Here is a 23838-nt window from a genome sequence, read left to right as displayed (position 1 = left end):
TAACACTATTGTCATGTACATGTGAGTGGATGGAAGAGAAAGTGGGGTAAAATTAGATGTAAGAGGAGAGTTTTCATAAAGTACATCTGGTATAGTTTTACCTAAATAGTGATGGACACACCTAACATATAGAGTAGATATACAAAATAAGTTTAGTTCTCATAGAGTACTTTTATCTACTCATTGACAGACGTAAGGACACACTTTAATTATAGAGTAGCTATTATTTACAATATAATCAGTATTTGAAATTATTCATAAAAAAAATAAAAAGGATTGAAATTATAATATTTAATTCTACACAGGTATTACATTAGATTTCATTTATTCCAGGTGCAAGAACAATTAAAAATCCATCATGAACAAGTGTCAAATCTGCTGTAAGGAATTATCTACAAAGGGTAGTTTAACAAGCTTTTTAAATGTGATACATGTGAAAAGGCTTTCTTGCAACAATGTCATTTAAATGACCATAAGAGGATTCATACAGGAGAGAAGCCTTACTCTTGTGATACATGTGGAAAGACCTTCTCACGACAAAGTGCATTAACTGAACATAAGAAGATACATACAGGAGAGAAGCCATTTTCTTGCGATACATGTGGTAAAACTTTCCGTACAGATAAAGAGTTAACTGTACATAAGAGGAGTCATACAGGAGAAAAGCCATACTCCTGTGATACATGTGGGAAGACTTTCTCACGACAAAGTTTATTAACTGAACATAAGAGAATCCATACAGGGGAGAAGCCATACTCATGTGATACATGTCAAAAGGCTTTCTCGCATCAAAGTGCATTTTATGTACATAAGAGGATTCATACAGGAGAGAAGTCATACTCTTGTAATACATGTGAAAGAACTTATAATGATAGTTCAAACCTGTTAAGACATAACAAATCAGCTGGACATCTCAAGAAGTTAGAATCTTATAAGAATTCAGTTCCACCTTCTGCTTCTGCCAGTTTTGTTGATTGTGGTGAAGCTAATATTAAACTAGAGATAAAAGAAGAAGAAACTCTTGATGAGGATCCTCTCTTTATCAACATGGAGGCTGAGAATGTTGAAGAAAAATTATGAAACAGGAAATAGAAGAAGAAATTCAGATGAAAGATTCTATTAATATTATAATACCCAAAATTGGTTTTCTTATGTGAAATACCTACTTTTGTAAATATTCTATTATTTTTAATGTAAATAATAAAGGAGAGTTTTGCCACTCTCACTTACTCCGTCATTATTAGGCTTGATATAAATGTTAGATATAGTTCATTTGGGATAAAACTTTATCTTTAGGTTGTATTACTTTATTACCTAGCCTAATAATCACGGAGTAAGTGAAGGTTTCAAAACTTTCCCCCTCCCAACACTTTATCTTTATAAAATCTATATATATTATTTTTCTACTTTTGCTGGTTATTTAAGGTTATTTGGTTTTAAATTTTTTTCTATTTTACAAATCAAAACTTATCATTTTTTGTACCTTTTGATTTTTTTCAGATAATGAATAAAGATGAAAATTCTTGCAGCCTTCATTTATTTGAATAAAAAGCTAACATAATCAGGTAAATGTGATAACTTTCATTAATTGTCCAGAATTGATTTTCACAATTTCTCGCAGGATCAGACAATTTGGAATCTTTTTAGATTTCCTATTTACAACTAACCCCTGCGAGACAAGCTAAATATTAATTTTATTATGAGATAATTACTTAATTTTAAGATATTTTAACAAAATATCTTCTTCGCTGAATCAATATTTCTCTTTGTTACAGTGCCGGTATCTTTATAAGCAACAGCGCTTGTCTCGCAGTAGCTGAAGTACAATGATAATTTTATCCATAACATTAAATAAAACAGCACACCATATCTGTAAAACTTTAACCTACATAGTGACGGATACACCCTACTACATTTATGTAGGGTAGCTATACTAGATAAGATGTGGACATAAGGTGATATGTTTTTATAGATTACATCTGTAATACTTTTACCTACATAGTGACGGACACATTTTAAACAAAAAGTAGCTATACTAAATAAGATATGGATGTAAGCAGATAGTTTTCATACAGTACTTCAGGAATACTTTTCCTTCATAGTGACGGACACACCCTACATGTAGAGTAGTTATTCTAATTAAGATATAGATGGAAGGAGATAGATGGTTAAAAATACATCTGGAATACTTGTATCTACGTATTGATAGGCGTATGGAGAGATATAGAGTAGGTTTTATAATAAAGCCATTACAATGGAATTATTGATAAAGTACTAACACAAATAATTATTCTTTGCAATTCATTACGTTTTTTTATTTCAGGTGCAAGGACAATTAATAATCCATCATGAACAAGTGTCATATTTGCTTCAAGGAATTCTCAAGAAAGTTCAATTTAACAAGACATATGAAAATTCATACAGGAGAGAAGCCATACTCTTGTGATTCGTGTGAAAAAGCTTTCTGTACAAATAGCGAGCTAACTGTCCATTTGAGGATCCATACAGGAGAGAAGCCATACTCATGTTATACATATGAAAAGGCTTTCTCACAACAAGGTCATTTAATTGTCCATGAGAGGACCCATACAGGAGAGAAGCCATACTCTTGTGAAATATGCAAAACATTTTGTAAAACAAGTTCAGACTTATCAAAACATTATCTGATCATTTTATAACATTTTGTAGTATTAAACAAAACAAAGCAAAAAATTCAAAAGGCCCTAGCTTTGTTTACAAAAGAAATTTTGATGAACATAATAAAGAAGTCTTTAAAAATTACATAAGTACTTTAACATGGAATAATGTCATTGCAAGCAACTGTCCCAACGAAGCCTATGATATTTTTTGGGATAATTTTTATAATATTTTTGAACTTAGCTTTCCTAAGAAAAAAGTAAGATTAATCGTAATAAACATTGCATAAATAAATTTATGACCAAAGGTTTAATGAAATCTAGGAGAACTAAAGTTAATCTTTCAGCCAAAGCTAAAAGGTCAAATGATGACAAACTAAAGTATATCTATTATCGTAATTTATACAACTCTATATTAAAAAAAGCAAAAGCCATTTACTATAGAGAGGCAATTGAAAATGCAAATGGGGACAGCAAGAAAATTTGGAAAACTATTAATGAGGCATGTAATAAAACCAATAAATCAAATAAGACTGATAAATTAAATGTAAATGGTGTAATCATTAATGATAAAACTGAAATAGCTAATGCTTTTAATAATCATTTTTCTCAGATTGGGGAAAAAGTTTCAGCTTTTATACCTAATAAAGATATTGATTTTAGACAATACCTACCTAACCCAACGATTCCCTCACTTTTTTTAGCTCCTGTTAGCCCTGGAGAAATTCTTGAAGTCATTATGAACATGGGGAAAAAAACATCACAAGATGTGAATGATATTCCTTTCCCTTTGTTACAATTTGTAGTGTTAGAATTGTTAAAACCTTTAACACATATCTTTAATTTGTCAATTGAAAAAGGTATTTTTCCTGCAAATCTAAAGACCTCAAAAGTTGTGGCAATTTATAAAAATTCTGGCTCTCCACTTGATGTTAACTATCATAGAGGAATAGCAATAGTAAATCAAGTATCAAAAGTTTTTGAAAAATTAATTTGTAGGAGGTTACTAAATTTTTTTGTACACCAATGATTTCTTTGATGAGAATCAATTCGGTTTTCTCAAAGATAGGTCAACTAACCATGCAATTCTTAAAATAATTAATTATATTACTGAATCTATTAATCATGGAGACTATGTTGTCGGAGTATTCCTTGATGCAATGAAAGCTTTTGATTCTGTTAATCATGATATACTTTTAAGTAAGCTTGATAATGCTGGTATACGAGGTAATGCTCTTAACTGGTTCAAAAGCTATCTGAGTGGCAGAAACCAGAAAGTAAAAGTTGGAGAATCTTGGTCTGAATTAGAAAACATTAACATTTCCGTTCTTCAAGGTAGCATACTAGGCGTAATCCTGTTTATAATATTCATTAACGATTTACATAGAGCCTCTGATAAAGCCCTAACTGTATTGTTTGCTGATGATGCAACACCACTGTTTTCACATAGCAATTTAAATGAACTAAATGTATTAGTAAATAAAGAACTTAGTAAAATCTGTGACTGGTATAGTGCTAATAAGCTTGCACTGCATCCAGATAAATCTAAATTTATTTTATTTAAATCCAAATATGACAATTTGGAACAATTGTCAATTAACAATGCAAGCCCATATTTTCCCCTTTACCTTAACATGAATGACTCTGATGAATGTAACATAACTAAAATTAAAATGATAAAGTATGTTCCTAATTCTGATGAAAAAAGTGTACGTGCACTAGGAGTTCTATTGGATCAAGATCTCACTCTAGTAGAACATGTTAAATCCTTGCACTCAAAATTATCCAGAAATTTATATTCACTTAGACAAATAAGTAATCTATTTCCTACACCAATATTAAAACTGGTATATAATGCTAATTTCCAATCTCATATTAATTATTGTTCAAATATTCTGTCTATGTGTACTAAAACTACACTTGATCCTATTATTAAAATTCAGAAGAAAGCTATAAGATTAGTCTCAAAAGTAAAATATAATGAAAGCACTACACCTCTATTTAAGGAACATAATATCCTTCCAATAATGCAACAAATAGAATATTCATCTCTTATGACTATGCATGACTACTTAAATGAAACTCTTTCTCCTTCTTTTTATTCCACCTGGATTAGAAATAATCACCTAAATGGTAATTACAATCTTAGAAATGGCAATGATATTCATATAAGGCCTCATAGATATGAATATCTTAAAAAACATCCAATTTTCAACTTTGGCATTCTTTGGAATAATCTAAGTGATGAACTTAAATCTATTGAAGATAGAAACCTTTTTGCTAAATCTATCAAGTCTAAACTAATTAATGCTTTGCAATAGCTAATTTTATCAAATAATCTAAATCTCCAGCTCTGTAAATTTTGTAATTTTTTTTATGTTATTTTTATTTTGGCGATACTACCTAGGTTCTATAAGTTTAAAGGGATCCTGGATACCTTTGTTAAATATATTTTGGGCAAAGTAGACAGATCCTTAGTGATCTATTCATGGTTACCCGGGCAGAACTGATTAGGATTTAGGTTGTTTTATTGTTATAGTAATTTAAATTGTGTTTTATATTTTGTTTTTATTTTATGACTATGTTTAATTTTTATGCCCAAATAAATATGTTTATGTTTATGTTTATGTTAATAAATCATTTAAGCATCTATTAAAGTTAAAATATACCAAGAATAAATTTCCATCTTCTGCTTCTACCAGTTTTGTTGATTGTGGTGAAGCAAATGTTACATGGGAAGGTGATTTAATAAAACATTCAATAATTCATACAGGTGAGATGCCATTCAAATGTGTTACATGTGAAAAAGCTTTCTCAACTCAAGGTCATTTAACTTTTCATGAAAGGAACCACATTGGTAATAAGCCATACTTGTATGAATTATGCCAGAACTATTATTACTCCAGTTCAGACCTGTCAAAACATAATAAATCAGCTGGACATCTCAAGAAGTTAGAATCTACTAAGAATACAGTTCAACCTTTTGCTTCTACCAGTTTTGTTGATTGTGGTGAAGCTAATACTAAACTTGAAATAAAAGAAGAAGAAACACTTGATGAGGATCCTCTGTCTATCAACATGGAGGCTGAGAAGGTTGAAGAAACAATAAAACAGGAAATAGAAGGAGAAGAAATTGAAAATAAATTCTATTGATATCATAGTATATAAAAGTCAAATATGATAAACAATTGTTTTTCTTAATAAAGTACCAAGTTTTGTAAATATTGTAAGTATTGATGTAAGTATTAAAGTGAGGTGTTCGGTTTGGGTTACTCGGTTATTTTTAGGCAATATATTAATATTAGACTATAGGTTATTTTGGATAAAGCTTTACTTTATGTTATATTGTCAAACATTAATACCTAGCCTAATAATCACCCAGTAAGTGAAAGTGGCAAAACTTGGCCCCACACCCCCAACCCGTACTTTATTTTTATAAAATCTGTATAAGGATATTATTTTTCTTCTATTGCTGGTGATTTTAAATTATTTGGTTAAAAATATTTACATTATTGCAAATCAAAACTTATCATTTTTTGTACATTTTGATTTTTTTCAGATAACGTATAACAATGAAAGTGTAATTTTTCCAGCCTTTATTTGTATAAATAGCTAAGACAAATCAGGTAAATGTGATTACTTTCATTAACCCCTAACATGCAGTCTGGCCTCTTGCCGCTCTTTTAACGGTAAGGGGGGAAGGTTGCTTGTACCCTCCTTAAAATTAGCTATAACCCTTTCCAGGACCTATGACAAGCTACCCTGTAAAGGAGAATCACATCGGTTCAGCGGTTAGCGAGATACTTTGGAACAGACAGACATCCAGTTATTTTATTATAAGGGTATGTTGTTTTATTTATATCATGTTTTATATAGAAAGCAAATCTACAATATTGTTAACTATCAGTTTATATGTGGTATTCGGCAACCGTGAGCCATGCCTATGGCACCCCTGATCTAGGGTTCGGTGGAGGGTCAATGGCCCTCCCCCGAGTCCTGGGGAAGGGGTCTGACGACCCCCTCCCTATGCTTAAAATTAATGATTGAATCTGTCATGTTTATTATGGTTAACTGTATTCTTAATTCTCCCCCACCCTTTTCAGGGATGGGGGATCATTATTGCCCAAACTGACCATTGTATATGTATTATAATGCTTTTATGTTATGATTATTTATTCCTATCCATGTAATTATTGTTTGTTGTATATAGCTTTAGTATCCTTTAAACCTTCAATAAAGTGACAACTGAAATAGATGTTGATCATTATCTGGTGAATGCTAGAGAAGCGTAGCTTCTCTATAGTAAGGTGTCCACGTCTGTCACACTGCCGTAATCTAATTGAACTCCGGTGTCTGCCATTTATCCTCGGCGGATACCACAACTTTTGGTGACAGCTGTGTGAGATTACGGTGAACCACAAGTGTAGAGCAGACGCGCATCTGAGGCTAAGGTACTCCCAGCAGTGAAACTGGCAAAACTGACGCAAGCAACCTGAATTACCCACCCTGGACAGCAAAGTTTAACTCTGCATCCGGCAGTTGTGGAAGCGAGACAGCGAAATTTGACGAAGAACCGCGAGCAGCGCCGATATCTAACGGAGAATTGAGCGCTCAAAGGGCTGAAACAGGCCTGCGGACCGGCTGAAACAAGCCAAATAAGTGTAAACGGCTGAAAATAGGCCAACTTTACTGCAAGAAATAGCAGGATCCGAACCAGTGGCGCTAGCAGGACGGGACATTCCCTGCCGCCATCAGCCGGATTTGGATCAGCGGCGCTAGCAGGACGGGACATTCCCTGCCGCCGATAGGCTGAAACATGCCACATAGCTGCAAGCTGCGAGCCAACATACGAGTGTAGTGCACCAGAACAGAGAAAAACTACGTCAACTCCAAGTATCCTGAGAGGCTACAACGCAGCCACCCATCTAGAAAAACAGATATTATGTCACATTGCAGGGATTACCACCCTGGTGTGATGGCTAAACAATAGATTTATGAGCAAAGCTTGGCAAACAAATTGTTGTGTTGTGATAAATCTAAAAATAGAACAGGCTTGGATTTATTGTGTATTGTGATAACAGCTAAAAATAGAACAGGGTTGGTAAACAAATCTGTTATGCAATTGTGATAAGGACAAAAATAGAAGCTAGATGTAATATAATAAAGACCCTGATATACAATCAAATCACCTCAAGCCCACAGCACAACAACAATACACCCCTTATTCCAGGGGAAAGGGAGGAGCCCCTCTCCATTGAAGGCAAATACAATCAGGGTGATATAATAGATAAGCCTAGGATTAAGAAGAAAAGGCACTATTACACCAGCACACAGTTACCCCCCTCCCTCACAGGGGGAACGGACGGAGTTACCCCCGTCCCCTCACGCGCTTCCCCCTTCCTACCCACACTAGACTAAGTCCGTCTGTAGTGTGGGGCTAGCGACCGGGCACACAGAGCGCCATTCACGGGTAGCGCAACAGAGTGCGGAAAATATCATAAATTCAACGGACGAAGCGGACCAATGAGAGAGCGAGTTGAGGGATAAGAGCGCGTTTTCCCCGTGTGCGCGGATTTGACGGTGCGTACGCGCGTTGCAAGGACAGGAGATTTCACGCACACACACACACACACCGGAGCGGAGCTACTCCATAGCATTTAACAGGGGTATTTTTTAGCAAATAAAGAATTACAAGCTTCTCTCCTTCTAGCTCTAGTGTGATAAAGGAAAACCCAATCAGTTCCTGACAGCAGTTCAGACCCTCAACATCTATCTACCCCTACCAGCCTACCCTACAACCTCAGCACCTAACTAGTGACAAGTACAGCTAAGTTATATCTTTGCAACTAAACTACCAACCTAGTGATACAAACAGTGTTGGCTGTTAGGCTAGAAAGCCTCAAGTGACAAACCATTCATTTTAGTACTGTATAACTTTGTGCCCCGCCGTTGAACCGTTGACCCGATGGACCAGCCGCAAGCCCCAGGAGGTGATCAAGCCCCAGGATGGCTCCAGGATGACCCTCAGCCGGCCCCAGCCGAGTACCGCAAGCTGATGCTGAGCAATCTGCCGGAGTATAGAGGGCCGCCCAAGCAATCCTGGTCGTCACATATCCGCAGACTCGAGATGTCATGGGCGGCTTACCGCGTGCCACCTCATGATTCCCTCAACCGCCACAACGCCCTCCTACTGTCACTGGTAGGGCAAGCGGCGGAAATGGCGTCCCATCTGTTTGGCGAGGCAGGCCAAGCCTTGACCTACGAGCAGGTCAAGGCCGAGTGTGAAATGCTATTTCGTCCTGCTTTTGAATCCCAAACGCTTAAACAAGCGTTTAGGGATTACAAGCAACACTCGACAGAACCGATACAGGCGTACATATCCACTAAATGTGCCCTGTATCGGGACGCCTACAGCCATGAGGATCTTGAGTTGTTGGTGGACGAATTAAATCGTGGAATTCGTAACGCCAATGTAAAACGCATCATGATGGGACATGAAATTACGAGTGTACCTGAGTACACTCGTAAGGCCATGTTTACCGTCACCATGATCACAAAGCAACTGAAGGAAGGTGTGTGCCTAGTGGACTCTACCGACGGGCTGACTGGATCCGCCAGCATCCAGTTGCCCCAGTATGATGATTCGGAGCCAATGGAGATTGGCGCCTTGGCTCCGGGTCTCCACCAGATGGGGAAGGTCGCTCCAGATGACAAGGTTCCAGGTCGCTGCTTCCGCTGCCAGGGGAGAGGCCACCGAGCTCGAGACTGCCCAACGCCTGTGGAAGTTAGCCTAGAGGAGAGACGCACCCAGCCACGCCGTGACCGTTCTGCCAAGTGCGAGCGTTGCCACTATGACGGTCACACGGCGGCCGATTGTAGAGCTGACTGGGCCCAGGTAGCCAGCCGCAGGCGCACCGCCGATAAGGGCGCCCCTCCAGGGAAGCCCAGCAGAGTGGCCCACATGGAAGGGAGCGCGCCCCCAGCACCACCGCAGCAAGCAGCCGCCCCCAAAGCTGCGGACCGAGCCGATGGGATGCCGCAGTTTGGGACTGTCCCAGCTAGGATCAACGTACTGGGCGGCGCGGCTGAACCCAACCGGGTTGGCCTAGGCTTCAGCCTCAACCATCTGGGGCCAGAGCTGATACAACCCAACAACATCGCCGAGCCAGAGATTCTGAGGCCCCAGCCTTTTAGCCTCAACATGATGGAACCTGCCCGACTGAGCCTACCCAGCAAGAGTGGAGGGGCGCTGCCCAGCGTCCCTGAGACGGTGTACGGGGAGGCCCTGGCAGCCGCCGAACGAGAGAGGCAGGAGGTGCTAGCCAGCGCCTCTGCATCGATGTATGGGACGCCACCCGGCGTCGCCACCTGGGATGACAGGGGGGGTGCTATCCAGCGCCTCCCACCTGGTGCCTGGGGCGACAACCGTCGCCGCCACCGAGATACCTGGATCCTGGAACGAGCCAGCCTCCAACCTGATGTCTGGGGCGACAACCATCGCCGCCACCGAGAGACCTGAGTCCTGGAACGAGCCAGCAGTCCCAGAGGAAGGGGTGACACCCGTCACCCCCAGTCAGCCAGCGCCACCAGCCTGCAGGGAGAGCCCAGCTACATGCCATCCAGAGCCCCCTGCCAGCCAAGGGAACCTAGCTGCTCAACATCAGGATAAGTTGAATTTGTTAAATGTGTTGTATCCAAGCTATTGTAAAACCCCAGCCTTGCCTGTGCCCCCTGCACCAGAGGCTGGGGAGATTGAAATTTGGGAAAATAAGGACTTGCCTGTGCCACATGCACCTGAGTTCCTAGGGCAGGGGAGGGAAGTGAGTAAGGGCGAGCCTGTGCCACATGCACTTCAGCCCCATGCCACTGGGCATGCCTTGGACAAGGGAAGGGAGCACTTGGGGCTAGGGGAGCCGACACCCAGGCAAGTGCCAGTCGCTTGCCAGTCTGTTATTGGGGAGGGTATCGGGGTGCCCCGGCCGCACAAAGATAACGCTCAATGGAAACTTGTATCTAGCCAGGAGCAGCCCAGCCGTGTCCAGCCACAAGAAGCAGCCGTGACCAGAGCTGAAGATCCCCAGCCGCGTGTACGAGGTAGATGGTTGCCTGGAAGCCTCTCCCATTGGTTGATGGTCCTGTGGGGCCTCCTGCTGGCAGCCGTGTGGCCTACAACCAGCTACGTCCTGGTGGGATGGGACTGTGCCAACCCCACCCACGTCACATCCTACAATAAAGAAAAGATGTGTAACACGGAGCCCCTACACCAGGAGGTGCCCCTGGGCCATGAAGTGCACGTCCTGCAGCAAGTCAAGGTGAGGGAAACCACCGGGTACAGTTGTCAGCTCACCGTGTCCCAGTGGACATTCAGGTGTGGGGTATGGGGTCACCTCAAGGTGACCTCGGTCCCCACCCTCATGAGGCCAACCAAGATAGACCCAGAAGCGTGCCGAGACCTGGCCAGGAACCGAGTCTACACGCTGCCAGGCAAGACCCAGCCACTGACGTTCCAGCTGAACCATCCCCTGTTCTTCACCATCGACATGGTGGGCGCCCTCGTCAACAGCCCCGAGGGGGTGGGTTGTGAAGGGGAGGACGTCCACTTCGAGGGCCAGCTGTACCGCAATGAATTAGTGCTCCAGGAGCGACGGCTGCTGGTCAAGGAAGAGACCTACGTGGTAGAGGATGGACGGGTGGAGTCCCAATCTGACCACCTGACCCTGGAGTGTCCCCATTCTGAGCTGTCCTGCATCACTGGGGGAGCAACCTACGTGTGGGACCACCTGGGGAGAGATTGCCCCTTGAGGCTGATCCGCAGCCTCCAGCCCAGCCTGGTGATGGATGCATACCTGGTTGACCATCAGGCCCAGTTTTTCATCAACATGACCAACCCCACCTCGATTGTGAACTGCGACTTTGAGGCCCATGCCACCAACCATCCAGCGTTGTTCGTGGCAGCTGACCCAGCCGCGGCTGCGCTGCCCAGAGTGTCGGCCAGGGATGTTGACGTCCCCCTTCAAGCCCAAATACATGCAGGTTATATTGGGTTTACCCTGGAAACGCGCATGAAAAGCACCGCAGCAGAAGAAGTAGCGGCCAACTGCTGGAAGCTCCAGCAACTAGACCCGGCCCACCCGGTGCGTGTCCAGGGGAGCACGTTCTCGGTACTGAGGGGAGACATCCTGCTGCAGCTGACCTGCCAACGCCATAAATACGTTGTCCGCGAACACAAGGAGTGTTGGGACAAAGTGCCAGTAGAACCCACAGGTTTTGTAGACGCTGTGACACGAGTATATAGTGAACACGCCACCAAGATTCCCTGCTCCTCCACCTACCCCCTGACTGTGCACGCGGAGGAAGGCTGGATAGAGTTAACCCCCGCTCCTAAGAAGAGGCCACCCCCGCTGGATACGCCTAAGCAATTGTTGACAGAGCCCTTAGATGACTTCAGTTCAGGGGGCTTGTATTCGCAGGCTGAGTTGAACGACTGGCAACAACTGCTGGCGTTCCCAGCATACAAGAGCGCCATGCTGACCGGCCTATCCTATGGCTCCTGCGTTCAGCAAGGCAGCTGTTCGGCCACAGGAGACCATGGGATAGTGTCCTACAACATTGACCGACTGGCAGAGGAAGGAGAGGCCGCCCTGGATGTCTGGGCTGAATTTAGACAAGCCATCCACGAGTGGGGAGATGGCGCAGCCATACTGTGCTTGCTGTTGTTGATCCTCAAACTGCTGGGGGACCTAACCATCATTTCTCTGGCAGCAGCACAAGGAGGAGTCCGGGCAGCCCTGAATGCGATATCACAAGTGTTCCTGTACCATCCAGCTTTGTATAGGAAAGCTCTGGCTAGAGCCAGGCTCAACCATGCCAAGTCCCGGGACTTTTCAGTGGACTGGGATGCCATTCCCATCGGCAGGGAAGCAGCCGAGGAGATGGTGTCTATGCAATCAACTGACAGCGGGCATGACCGCCCAGGTAGGCCAGGACCGCCCTCTGGCAGACCCCGCGGCCCCTCAGGAGGACAGGCCGCTGCTCAGACGATCAACCTGGCAGCCAGCGCCCCAGCCGCTGCCAACAACAACCAGCAGGCCCCACTGCTGACCGTTCCAGCAACAACTGTGCCACCAGCAAACCTGACACCTGCCGGCGCTGACCAACGTGTCCAACCCAAGCCAGCCTCTGCCTTCCATCCCACATTGGGAGCCCATCAACCCTGAGAAAACACTCACCACTAGGATTCCATTGAATCATTATCGTTTGTATATATATCTTAGCCCTAAGGAGCGGACCGAAGGCCTCAACCACTGTCGGAAGTCTGGTAGGGAAACCCTCTCCCAGCCTTCCGAGGGGAGAGTTGTGGTATTCGGCAACCGTGAGCCATGCCTATGGCACCCCTGATCTAGGGTTCGGTGGAGGGTCAATGGCCCTCCCCCGAGTCCTGGGGAAGGGGTCTGACGACCCCCTCCCTATGCTTAAAATTAATGATTGAATCTGTCATGTTTATTATGGTTAACTGTATTCTTAATTCTCCCCCACCCTTTTCAGGGATGGGGGATCATTATTGCCCAAACTGACCATTGTATATGTATTATAATGCTTTTATGTTATGATTATTTATTCCTATCCATGTAATTATTGTTTGTTGTATATAGCTTTAGTATCCTTTAAACCTTCAATAAAGTGACAACTGAAATAGATGTTGATCATTATCTGGTGAATGCTAGAGAAGCGTAGCTTCTCTATAGTAAGGTGTCCACGTCTGTCACACTGCCGTAATCTAATTGAACTCCGGTGTCTGCCATTTATCCTCGGCGGATACCACATATACACATTAAATAACCTTTGTATTGTGCTCTTTCTAAACAGAATATTTCATATAATTAAAGAATATTTTCCTCATTTTAAAGTTAGTACATTTCTCTTTCTAATTTCCCGCAGGGATATAAAGGGATAAGACAATCGCCAATAATTTGATGTACATCCCCAATGTTAATACACAAAATTACCCCTTCTGTAGATATCAGTTTTTCTGTTGAAATGTTTGGACACTCAACTTAATATACCCACCAATCAGAATGCATTTATCGTCCCCAAAGTTGTTGGTCAAACAAATAAGAAAACGTAATTATAAAACCATGGGGACTAGTGTAATAATCACCTCAATGTCTCCTCCCTCCCTAAATTTGCCGCCATTATCTTTATTTAAAATAACCTCATATCATATTTGCTTGTTCAGTTTCTGATAAAAAGTGGGAGGAGCATCATAGTTAATTAAATGGGCGAAGATTTAGTTTTTCGTAGATATAACTATTGTTTATGATTTAGGTTTATAATTGAATCAACGTTAGTCAGCAACTAAGTTTCACAGTGAACAGAGAGAAATCCATTATACAGATATACTTTATATTATAAGGTATTTTTATATTTTTGTGCTTTATACTATTCAATGCTGATGTTTAAAAGCAAAGCTTATCTATAATTAAGGTCGGCCCGTCTGTACCTTTGTCTGGAATGGTAAGCTCTTTTCATTAATTTAGTCATTTTATATTTGTTCTTTCAATTTCAAACTTGGCAAGGAATAATGATTCCTGTTCAAACTAAGTACAATGTTAGAAGGAAGCATCTCCATAATCAAGTTCTTATCTTGTAATTTCAATTTTGTTTAGACTTATACATTTATATTCGGCTTATTCAGTTCTGACGTCCATTATGTGTTAACGTTTGTCCTGCCATTTTAGAGCTTTGCCTTTATGAATGATGTCATTTTTGTTTTATTAATGTTTGTAAAAATTTGATGTCAATTTCCTAATTTTGCACCTACTCTATATATCAATTGAAATGTTGGTCTGTATTTACTGCTTTGATTAAAATTTTTCAAAAAAGAGTTGTTTTATTACAATGGTCCCCAAAGTTTTATGATAACGATTTCTTATTCGTTTGCTTAACAACTTTGGAGACACCCGAGAATTTTGATTAGTTGATTCATTAAGTTGAGTGTTCAATTGTTTCAACCACTAATTTTAATCTATAGAAGGGGTAATTATGTGCATCATCATAGGGAATGCTCATACATTTATTGGCCATTTTTCTACTAGTCTGGTTTATTTGAGCTTGGCTTTTATAGATATTTTCATTAATTTTTTTTCTTGTAGGATAACAATATCTATGTGAATGTATTTATTTATATTTACCGCCTTAAATCATAGACGTATTAGGTTGGGGGTAAAGGGGTGCTTACCCCATGCAAACTTTGAAATACCTCATTTTTCTCCCCAACCTCAAATATTAAATTCTAACTCCGCCCATTTATCATTAATTTAAAACAATTAAAGTAGGAGGAGTTGCTAAATATTATAAAAAATAATTATAAAAACTAAATCTGGGAGGGGGGGGGGGATGTTGAGTTATATAACCCAAATATGGGGGGTGGGGGGTAATAAAACCGTATCAACTTCTGTTTGTGGGCTTAGCTTTTATAAAGGTTAACATCCTTTTTTATTACTTTCTTACATTTGTCTGTATGTCTATAACAGTAGCTCTTATCGTAAATTTAGGCATATCAGAATTCCTGACGATTCCTTTAACAATAAGGAAAGGATTTGTAAAATTGTTAAAGAAAGGTCGTTTGTTCTTTAAAAATTATTTAGCTTTATTGACAACAACTTAGATATGACTTTTACAATTTTTATTGCGTGTTTGGCCGTCTGTTTTTCTTGCTTTGCTTCTATGGAAGTTGTCATCCTTGTTTCAGTTTCCTGAATGTTGTGTTTATTTGAAAATATTGGAAAAACTATATTATATGTTTTTATTAATTAAAATATTATTTCAGGAAATTGAGAGAGGATATACCATCATGAATACCTGTGATTTTTGCAACAAGAATTTTACAAAGAAATCTCACTTGGTTGATCATATGAGGCTCCATACGGGAGAAAAGCCATTCTCATGTGGTCAATGTGAAAAGACATTTTCTCAAATTGCTAATTTGACTAAGCACAAAAAAATTCATAATGGTGTGAAGCCATACTCATGTGATCAATGTAAAAAGACATTTTCTCGTAATGAAAGTTTGACTCTCCATAAAAGAATTCATACAGGAGAAAAGCCATACTTATGTGATCAATGTGAAAAGTCTTTCTCTAATATTAGTAATTTGACTGTACATAAAAGAATTCATACTGGAGAGAAACCATACTCATGTGATCAATGTGGAATGACCTTTGCAACTAGAAGTAACTTGACTGCCCATAAAAGAATTCATACAGGAGAAAAGCCATACTCATGTGATCAATGTGAAAAGACATTTACAACTAGTGGCAGCTTGACTGTCCATAAAAGAATTCATACTAGTGAAAAGCCATACTCATGTGATCATTGTGAAAAGTCATTTACACGTAATAGTTTATTGACTAGTCACAAAAGGATCCATACAGGTGAGAAGCCATTCTCATGTGATCAATGTGGAAAGACATTTACAACTACTGGTAACTTGACTGTCCATAAAAGAATCCATACTGGTGAGAAGCCATACTCTTGTGATCAATGTGAAAAGACATTTAAACAAAGTGGTGAATTGATTAAACACAAAAGGATCCATGCAGGTGAGAAGCCATACTCATGTAAACTTTGTGACAAACATTTTGCTTGTAGTTCAGATTTATCAAATCATAAAAAATCCACTGGACATTTAGAAATGATGAAAAGCTGTAATAATACAGTTCCAACTTCTGTATCTATTAGTTTCATTAAATGTGAAGAAGTTTATGTTAAAGAAGAAATTAAAGGAGAAGAAATATTTGATGAAGATCCTCTCTCTCTATCCAGATGAGAGCTGACAATATTGAGGAAAATATGAAACAAGAAATAGAAGATCCTCTTCCTTGTCAACAGAATTATGATGAAGATAGAATTGATGATATTGATATTGTTCATCATAAAATATAAACCTTTAATTGTCATTAGATACAAATGTTTATTTAGAGAGACAGGATTTATTCAAATAAATATCAAAATCTTTTTTTTTCACATTAAAAATCTGCATTTTATCTTTATTTGTTGCAATTTTTAATTCATTTATAAATAGGTAGCTATTGTGTTTAATTCAATTAATATTCGAATATTAAATCTTTTTATGTTTTGTCTAAATTCTAAATATACTTACTTTACACTTGGTTTTACAGGATTTCCACATTTATCCTGTCTCTATTTTATTTTAATTACATTACTGTTAAATGTTTTTCTTTATGTGAATTATTTTATTGTTTTTTTGTATAAAGACAGATCATTTATTTGTTTATTCATCTTGTAGTGTAAATAAAATAATTGTCTTATGTAAATATATTATTTTCAGATTAATTGATAATAAATAAAAATGCACAGAGTATAGATGTCAATAAGAAAGAAGTTTTCTACTAATTATGTTTACAAACACACAGGTTATTCACTTTTTATTACAAAAGGTTTTACCACAAGAGAAAATAAAGAGGGTCATATCTCTTAGGTAGAGTGACAAATTCCCTTAATGGTGTTTTTTTCTTATTTGTGTAAATTTTTGCAGATAATAAAAAATGTCAGATGCTTGTCAAGGACCTCCAAGCCTTTTTTTTTGGGGGGGGGGATTTTATAATTTTTTTGGTTAAATGACGCATCAAAAAGTTTTACCTCTCGGGTAAGCTGTACCTACCTTATTTGTAAAAACCTAGGGCTTTTAACCATAGTAAAAAGTTAAGTTTGTTAAGTTTTACTCCTTAACAAACTTACCTATAATATCCATTCAATTTAGATGACAATTTTTCATTTCACTTTTATTAATTCAAATCTTTTCTTTAACCTATTCAAGTTTCTCATTTATCTAAACAATAATTTGCCGCCAGAATTTTCTTTAAAATAACTCCACTCATTTAATAAAAAAAACATTTGCTTCTCCATTTTCTGATTGAAAAAGGGAGAAGTCCGCGTTCAGCATCTTAAATAAGTAAATGGGCGGAGATTTTGTGATGTTTTAATATTCAACAAGAGTTAACTTATGTTTTAATTTTAGATTGATAATTGAATCAATGACAGTCAGCAATTAACTTTCACAGTGAACAGATAGAAATCCGCAGAGTCATAAAGTCATGAAAGGTACTTTAATTTCTTATATTTTCTGTGCAAAGCAAATCTATAATATTTTTGTCCTTTGCATTGGTCTGTACATACACAATAAAATTACATTTAATATAATAATATATTTACATTTCAAAACCTACTCATGTAATAATGAATAATAAACAATAATTTTCCGCGTGAATTTTTGTTTAAATAATATCACAACCCTTAAACAAAAGTTTTACTTGTCCAGTTTCTGATCAAAAGTGGGAGGAATCCGGGCATTGAGCATCATATAATATTTAAGTAAATGGGTGAAGATTTTGTTTAGCTTTAATTATAAACTATTGTTTATGATTTAGGTTGATAATAGAATCAACGATAGTCAGCAACTAACTTTCAATGTGAACAGAGAGAAATCTATTTTACAAATCTACTTTATATTATAAGGTATTTTTATGTTATTACTCCAGACTCATTATGCTACAATTCTGGTATTTAAAAGCGTAGATTTTCTATAAATAAGTTTGGTTCGGCCGTACCTCTATGTGAAATGGTAAGCTCATTTAGTCATGTTAGAATTTTTCTTTCAATTTAAAACTTGGACGTCACCGAAACTGTCCCAATTTTGTATAACTTTTGCGGAACATATTCCAATTACGTCATATTTTTCTTTCCCGAAAAAGGGAGGGGGGGAAGAAAATCTCTTCAAAAGAGATGGGGAAAACCCCCTTTTCTCCCATCTCTTTTTTCTTCCCCCCTTCCCTTTTTTTCTTTCCCCCTTCTCTTTTTCGGGATAGAAAAATATGACGTAATTGGAACTTGTTCCGCAAAAGTTATACAAAATTGGGACAGTTTCGGTGACGTCTAAAACTTGGTATGGTGATCCTTTTAGTATTTAGGTACAATTTAGATAGCGTAGCAACTCATTAAAAAAATTGTATGTGTTATAATTATCCTATACATTGGTTTTTTTGGAATACTGATTCCTGTTACAACTAAGTGAATGTTAGAAAGAAGCATCTCTATAATCAAGTTCTTATTTTATAATTACAATTTGGTCTAGACTTATACATTTATATTCGGCTTATTCAGTTCTGACGTCCATTATGTGTTACCGTTTATCCTACCATTTTAGAGCTTCGCTTTTATGAATGTTGTCATTCTTGTTTTATTAATGTTTGTAAAAATTTGCTGTCAATTTCCTAATTTCCTCATTTTACTCCCCTGCCTCAAAATTATTATTACTTCGCCCATTTTAATTTATCATTAATGTAGAACAATTAAAGTAGGAGGAGTTGCTTGTTTATCAATTTCTCTCTACAATTATTAGTTTAACCTGAATATTGTGTTTATTGGAGAATATTGGGAAAACAAAATTTGTGTTTTAGGAGATTGAGAGAGGATATACCAGCATGAATACCTGTAATATTTGTAATAAGAATTTTACACGGAGAGAACACTTGGTAGTTCATATGAGGGTTCATACGGGAGAGAAACCTTTCTCATGTGATCAATGTGAAAAGACATTTTCTCAAATTGGTGATTTGACTAAACACAAAAGAATTCATTCTGGTAAGAAACCATACTCATGTGATTTTTGCGAAAAGACATTTACAACTAGTAGTCAATTGACTCAGCACAAAATAATCCATACAGGTGAGAAACCATACTCATGTGATCAATGTGAAAAGACATTTTCTCAAATAAGTAATTTGACTGTACATAAAAGGCTACATACATTTGTTAAACCATATTGATGATATTGATATTGTTCATCATAAAATATAAACCTTTAATTGTCATAAGATACAAATGCTTAATACCCAATTCATATAAAAATCTAAAGATTATTTTTCATCTTAAAAATATTATTAATAATTTTTGTCAAAATCTAAACAACGTCCAAGATTCAGTGTTTATTTCAATTGATATGTGAATATTAGATTTTTTATGGTGTGTCAAAATTCTAAATATACTTACTTTACACTCTCCACATTAATCCTGTCTCCATTTTTTTTTTTTTTTTTTCACATACAACTTGCTGTTTAAATGATTTTTTTCACATGATTAATATTATTGTTTTCCAATATAAAGAAAATCATTAATTTGTTTATTTATCTTGTAGTGTAAATAAAATATTTGTCTAATGTAAATATATTATTTTCAGATTAATTCATAACAAATAAAAATGCACAGAGTATAGATATCAATAAGAAAGAAGTTTTCTACTAATTTTGTTTACAAACACACAGGTTATTCTTTTTTAATAATCCTGACACGCGTATGTTGGTACGTCCGTTCGAATATTTAAGTAAGTTAACAAAAAAACTTTTAACTTTTACTTGGTATAGTAGGGTTAGAAGAATGGTTCTTTTAGTTAAAAAATATTCCAAGTGAGCGGGTCATTCATATGTCAGTATGTCCTTCCGTGATTATAGTTTAGTATAGCTACAAGAATGGATTTTACATTTATAAAATCTATCAATCAATTTTGTACACTACGACCGTCTGCATTCTGCCATTTGTGTGTCCATCAGTCCGTCTAATAGATTTACATTAACACAAATTGACATGTGTACATCTTAAATCCTATTTAATATAACAATAATTTTCCGCCAGAATTTTTAAAATTAGGAGGAGTCTGTGTTGAGTATCATGTTTAAGTAAATGGGCGGAGACTTTCTAATTTTATATAAAACAAGAGTTAACTATTGTTAATATTTTAGGTTGATTATAGAATCATTGTCGGTCAGCAATTAACTTTCACAATGAACAGGTAGAAATCCGCAGAGGCATAAACTCATGAAAGGTACTTTAATTTCTTACATTTTCTGTGCAAAGCAAATCTATAATATTGTTGTCTGGCATTGCATTGGTCTGTACGTACACAATAAGATTACATTTTTTGTTTTAGCCTCTATAATACATTAATCTAATCTAATAACATGTTTACATTAAAAACCTATTTATGTAATAATGAATGATAAACAATAATTTGCCGCCAAAATTTTTGTTTGAATTATATCACCACCCTTTAACAGAAGTTTTACTTGTCCAGAGTGGGAGGAGTGAGTCCGCATTGATTATCATATTGAAGTAAATGGGCGGATATTTTTTGCCATTTTATTAATAAACAAGAGTTAACTATTGTTTATAATTAAGGTTGATAATTGTATCATTGTCAGTCAGCAACTAACGTTCACAGTAAACAGTTCACAGCAAGAGAAATCTATTATACATATCTACTTCATATTATAAGGTATTTATATATTTTTGTGCTTTACTTCATTACTCCAGACTAATTATCTTATGCTATTCAATGCTGATGTTTAAAAGCAAAGCTTTTCTATAATAAAGGTCGGTCCGTCCGTACCTCTGTCCGGAATGGTAAGCTCTTTTCATTAATTTATTCATGTTGGAATTGTCCTTTAATTTTCAAACTTGGTATGGTTATTCCTGTACAAGTTAGGTATGATTCAGAAAGCGTTGCAACTGTATAATCATTACAAGAATGTCTGTACATCCATTTAAAACATGTTGATTTTTAATCTTTCTGACAGAAAATTTTGTATGTGTTATAGATTTCCTATTTATCCGACTTTTGGAATACTGATTCCTAAGTACAATGTTTTAAGGAAGCATCTCTATGATCAAGGTATAAAATTGTAAGACTATCCTTAAAACAGTATCCTATTATTTAACAGTTTTGCAACAAATTTACAAACGATTTTGTTTAGACTTATACATTTATTCTGCTTATTCTGACATTCTATAAGTGTTAATGTTCCTTTATCCTACCGTTTCAGAGCTTCGCTTTTATGGATTTTGTCATCCTTATTTGGTAAATAATTTGCCGGCCATATCGTAGTATCGCACCTACTCCATAGATCACTTGATGTGTTGGTCTGTCTGTACTGCTCTGTTTCAAATCTTTATAAGAAATATGCAGGGAGAAGACAATGCCCAATAAATTGATCTCCAATAATGAATCATAAAATTACACCTCTTTTAGATTAAAATGAGTGGCTGAAACTTTTAACCACTCAACTTGATAGACCAACCAAGCAATCAAAATTCAGTAAAAGTCCCTAAAAGTTGCTAAGCCAACGAATTATAAAACGTTATTTTGAAACCCTCTAGATTATATTAAAAATTTTACCTTATTAATTTAGAATAAATATGATAGGAGGAATTACTAAAAGTGTGGGGGGGGGGGGGATGTAGTGACTCGTAACATGACATACCAGCAATTTTATTTTGGGTGCTACTCCCTTAGTTTTAGAGATAATTTTTGTTGAAAGATATCAAAACTTGGGGTAATTAGTGACACAACCAAAAAGATTTTACCCAATTATCTCTAAAACTAAGGGAGTAGCACCAAAAATAAAATTGCTAGTATGTCGTCTGACGATTCACCACATCCCCCCCCCCCCTTTCTTTATTGATGAACATAAAAATAGTGACTTTATAAACTGTTTTTTTTCTTTTTTTTTAAATTTACTTTCGCCGTAAAATCCCTGAATTTCTTTATATTTTCAATAGTTTTATACATTTTGTGTTTATTTGAAAATATCATTTTAACAATATTTTGTATTTTTAATTCACAAAAATAATATTTCAGGGGATTGAGAAAGGATATACCAGCATGAAGACCTGTGATATTAGTAACAAGAATTTTACACGGAAATCTCACTTGGTTGTTCATATGAGGGTTCATACAGGTGAAAAACCATTCTCATGTGATCAATGTGAAAAATTATTTTCTCAAAATAGAGATTTGAATGTTCATAAAAGAATTCATACTGGAGAAAAACCATTCTCATGTGATCAATGTTATACGACGTTTTCTCAGAATATTCATTTGACTAATCACAAAAGAATTCATACGGGCAATAAACCATACTCATGTGATCAATGTTTAAAGACATTTAAACAAAGTGTTGAGTTGACTGTCCATAAAAGAATTCATACTGGTGAGAATCCTTACTCATGTGAAATATGTGGAAAGGCATTTACTACTAGTAGTAACTTGATTGTTCATAAAAGAATTCATACAGGAGAAAAACCATACTCATGTAATCATTGTGAGAAGGCATTTGCACGGAAAGATAAATTGACTATTCATAAGAGGATCCATACTTGTGAGAAACCATTCTCATGTGATCAATGTGAAAAGTCATTTTCAACTAGTGGTCACTTGACCAGACATAAAAGTATCCATACTGGGGATAAACCATACTCATGTGATCAATGTGGAAAGACTTTTGCACGGAAAGATAAATTGGCCCTCCATGAAAAGATCCATACTGGTGAGAAGCCATACTCATGTAAACTTTGTGACAAACAATATCCCTCTAGTTCAGCGCTATCATAGCATAAAAAATCCCCTGGACATTTAGAAATGATGAGAACCTGTATTAATACAGTTCCACCCTCTGTATTTATTAGTTTAATTAAATGTGAAGAAGTGAATGTTAAAGAAGAAATTAAAGAAGAAGAAATATTTGATGAAGATCCTCTCTCCATCCAGATGAGAGCTGACAATATTAAGGAAAATATTAAACATGAAATAGAAGATCCTCTTTCTTGTGAACAGAATTATAATGAAGATAGAATTGATACTATTGATATTGTTCAACATAATATGGAACTGTAAAGATCATATTTGTTAATGTTCAATGTTGTAATTTTATTTTAATGACCTCAATTAATTTTTGTACATAATTTTACATTATTGTGTTGTGTAAATAGAGTATTTTTCCAATGTAAATATTTTATTTTCAGAATTTATTTTTATTTAATTGTCATAGGTTACAAATATTTATTTAGAGAAACAGGATTAATGCTCAATTATATATTAGTATAAATCTTATTTTAACTGTTAAAACACCGCAATTGAATCTTTATTTATCAAATGCTATACAAAGACAAATAACTTCCGGACAAATGTTTAAAAAATCTGAGTTTTGTTTTAATTTCCATTGATATGTGAATTTGCTGGTTTAAGCCCTTAATCTCCCTTCTTATTTTGCTTACAACTTATTACAATGATTTATTTTACTTCAATTTTCTGTGAATAATTTTGATGTTTTTAAGCATAATGACAATCATT

At 36.9% G+C, this 23838-nt stretch overlaps 1 protein-coding gene and 1 long non-coding RNA gene across 2 annotated transcripts; both read left to right on the top strand.

The window, feature by feature from the left end:
• Positions 1 to 6193: 6193 nt before the first annotated feature.
• On the top strand, positions 6194 to 23822 carry LOC145323484 (uncharacterized). Its single transcript, XM_080165885.1, has 5 exons — positions 6194 to 6262; positions 13962 to 14049; positions 15466 to 16446; positions 19115 to 19468; positions 22348 to 23822. Exons 3-5 carry the CDS (start codon positions 15490 to 15492, stop codon positions 23098 to 23100), a joined length of 2064 nt encoding a protein of 687 aa, XP_080022011.1. The 5' UTR covers positions 6194 to 6262; positions 13962 to 14049; positions 15466 to 15489; the 3' UTR covers positions 23101 to 23822.
• LOC145321524 (uncharacterized) lies at positions 19892 to 20970 on the top strand. Its single transcript, XR_013880274.1, has 3 exons — positions 19892 to 19978; positions 20453 to 20535; positions 20889 to 20970. It is a non-coding gene; the product is annotated as an uncharacterized LOC145321524 (long non-coding RNA).
• Positions 23823 to 23838: the final 16 nt, after the last annotated feature.

This window comes from Acartia tonsa, chromosome 6 (genome assembly GCF_053477335.1).
Source record: "Acartia tonsa isolate MP-2025a chromosome 6, ASM5347733v1, whole genome shotgun sequence".
Lineage (NCBI taxonomy): Eukaryota > Metazoa > Arthropoda > Copepoda > Calanoida > Acartiidae > Acartia > Acartia tonsa.
The sequence above is the reverse complement of the archived record's forward strand: the minus strand, read 5'-3'. Positions and strand labels throughout refer to the sequence as shown.

Excerpts from the sequence above, each read along its gene's own strand:
- LOC145323484 (XM_080165885.1), top strand. The coding sequence starts at position 15,490 with ATGAATACCTGTGATTTTTGCAACAAGAATTTTACAAAGAAATCTCAC. Across the intron at positions 16,447-19,114 it reads AAATATTTGATGAAGATCCT|GAGATTGAGAGAGGATATAC; the intron begins CTCTCTCTATCC and ends TTTGTGTTTTAG. Across the intron at positions 19,469-22,347 it reads ATAAAAGGCTACATACATTT|GGGATTGAGAAAGGATATAC; the intron begins GTTAAACCATAT and ends ATAATATTTCAG.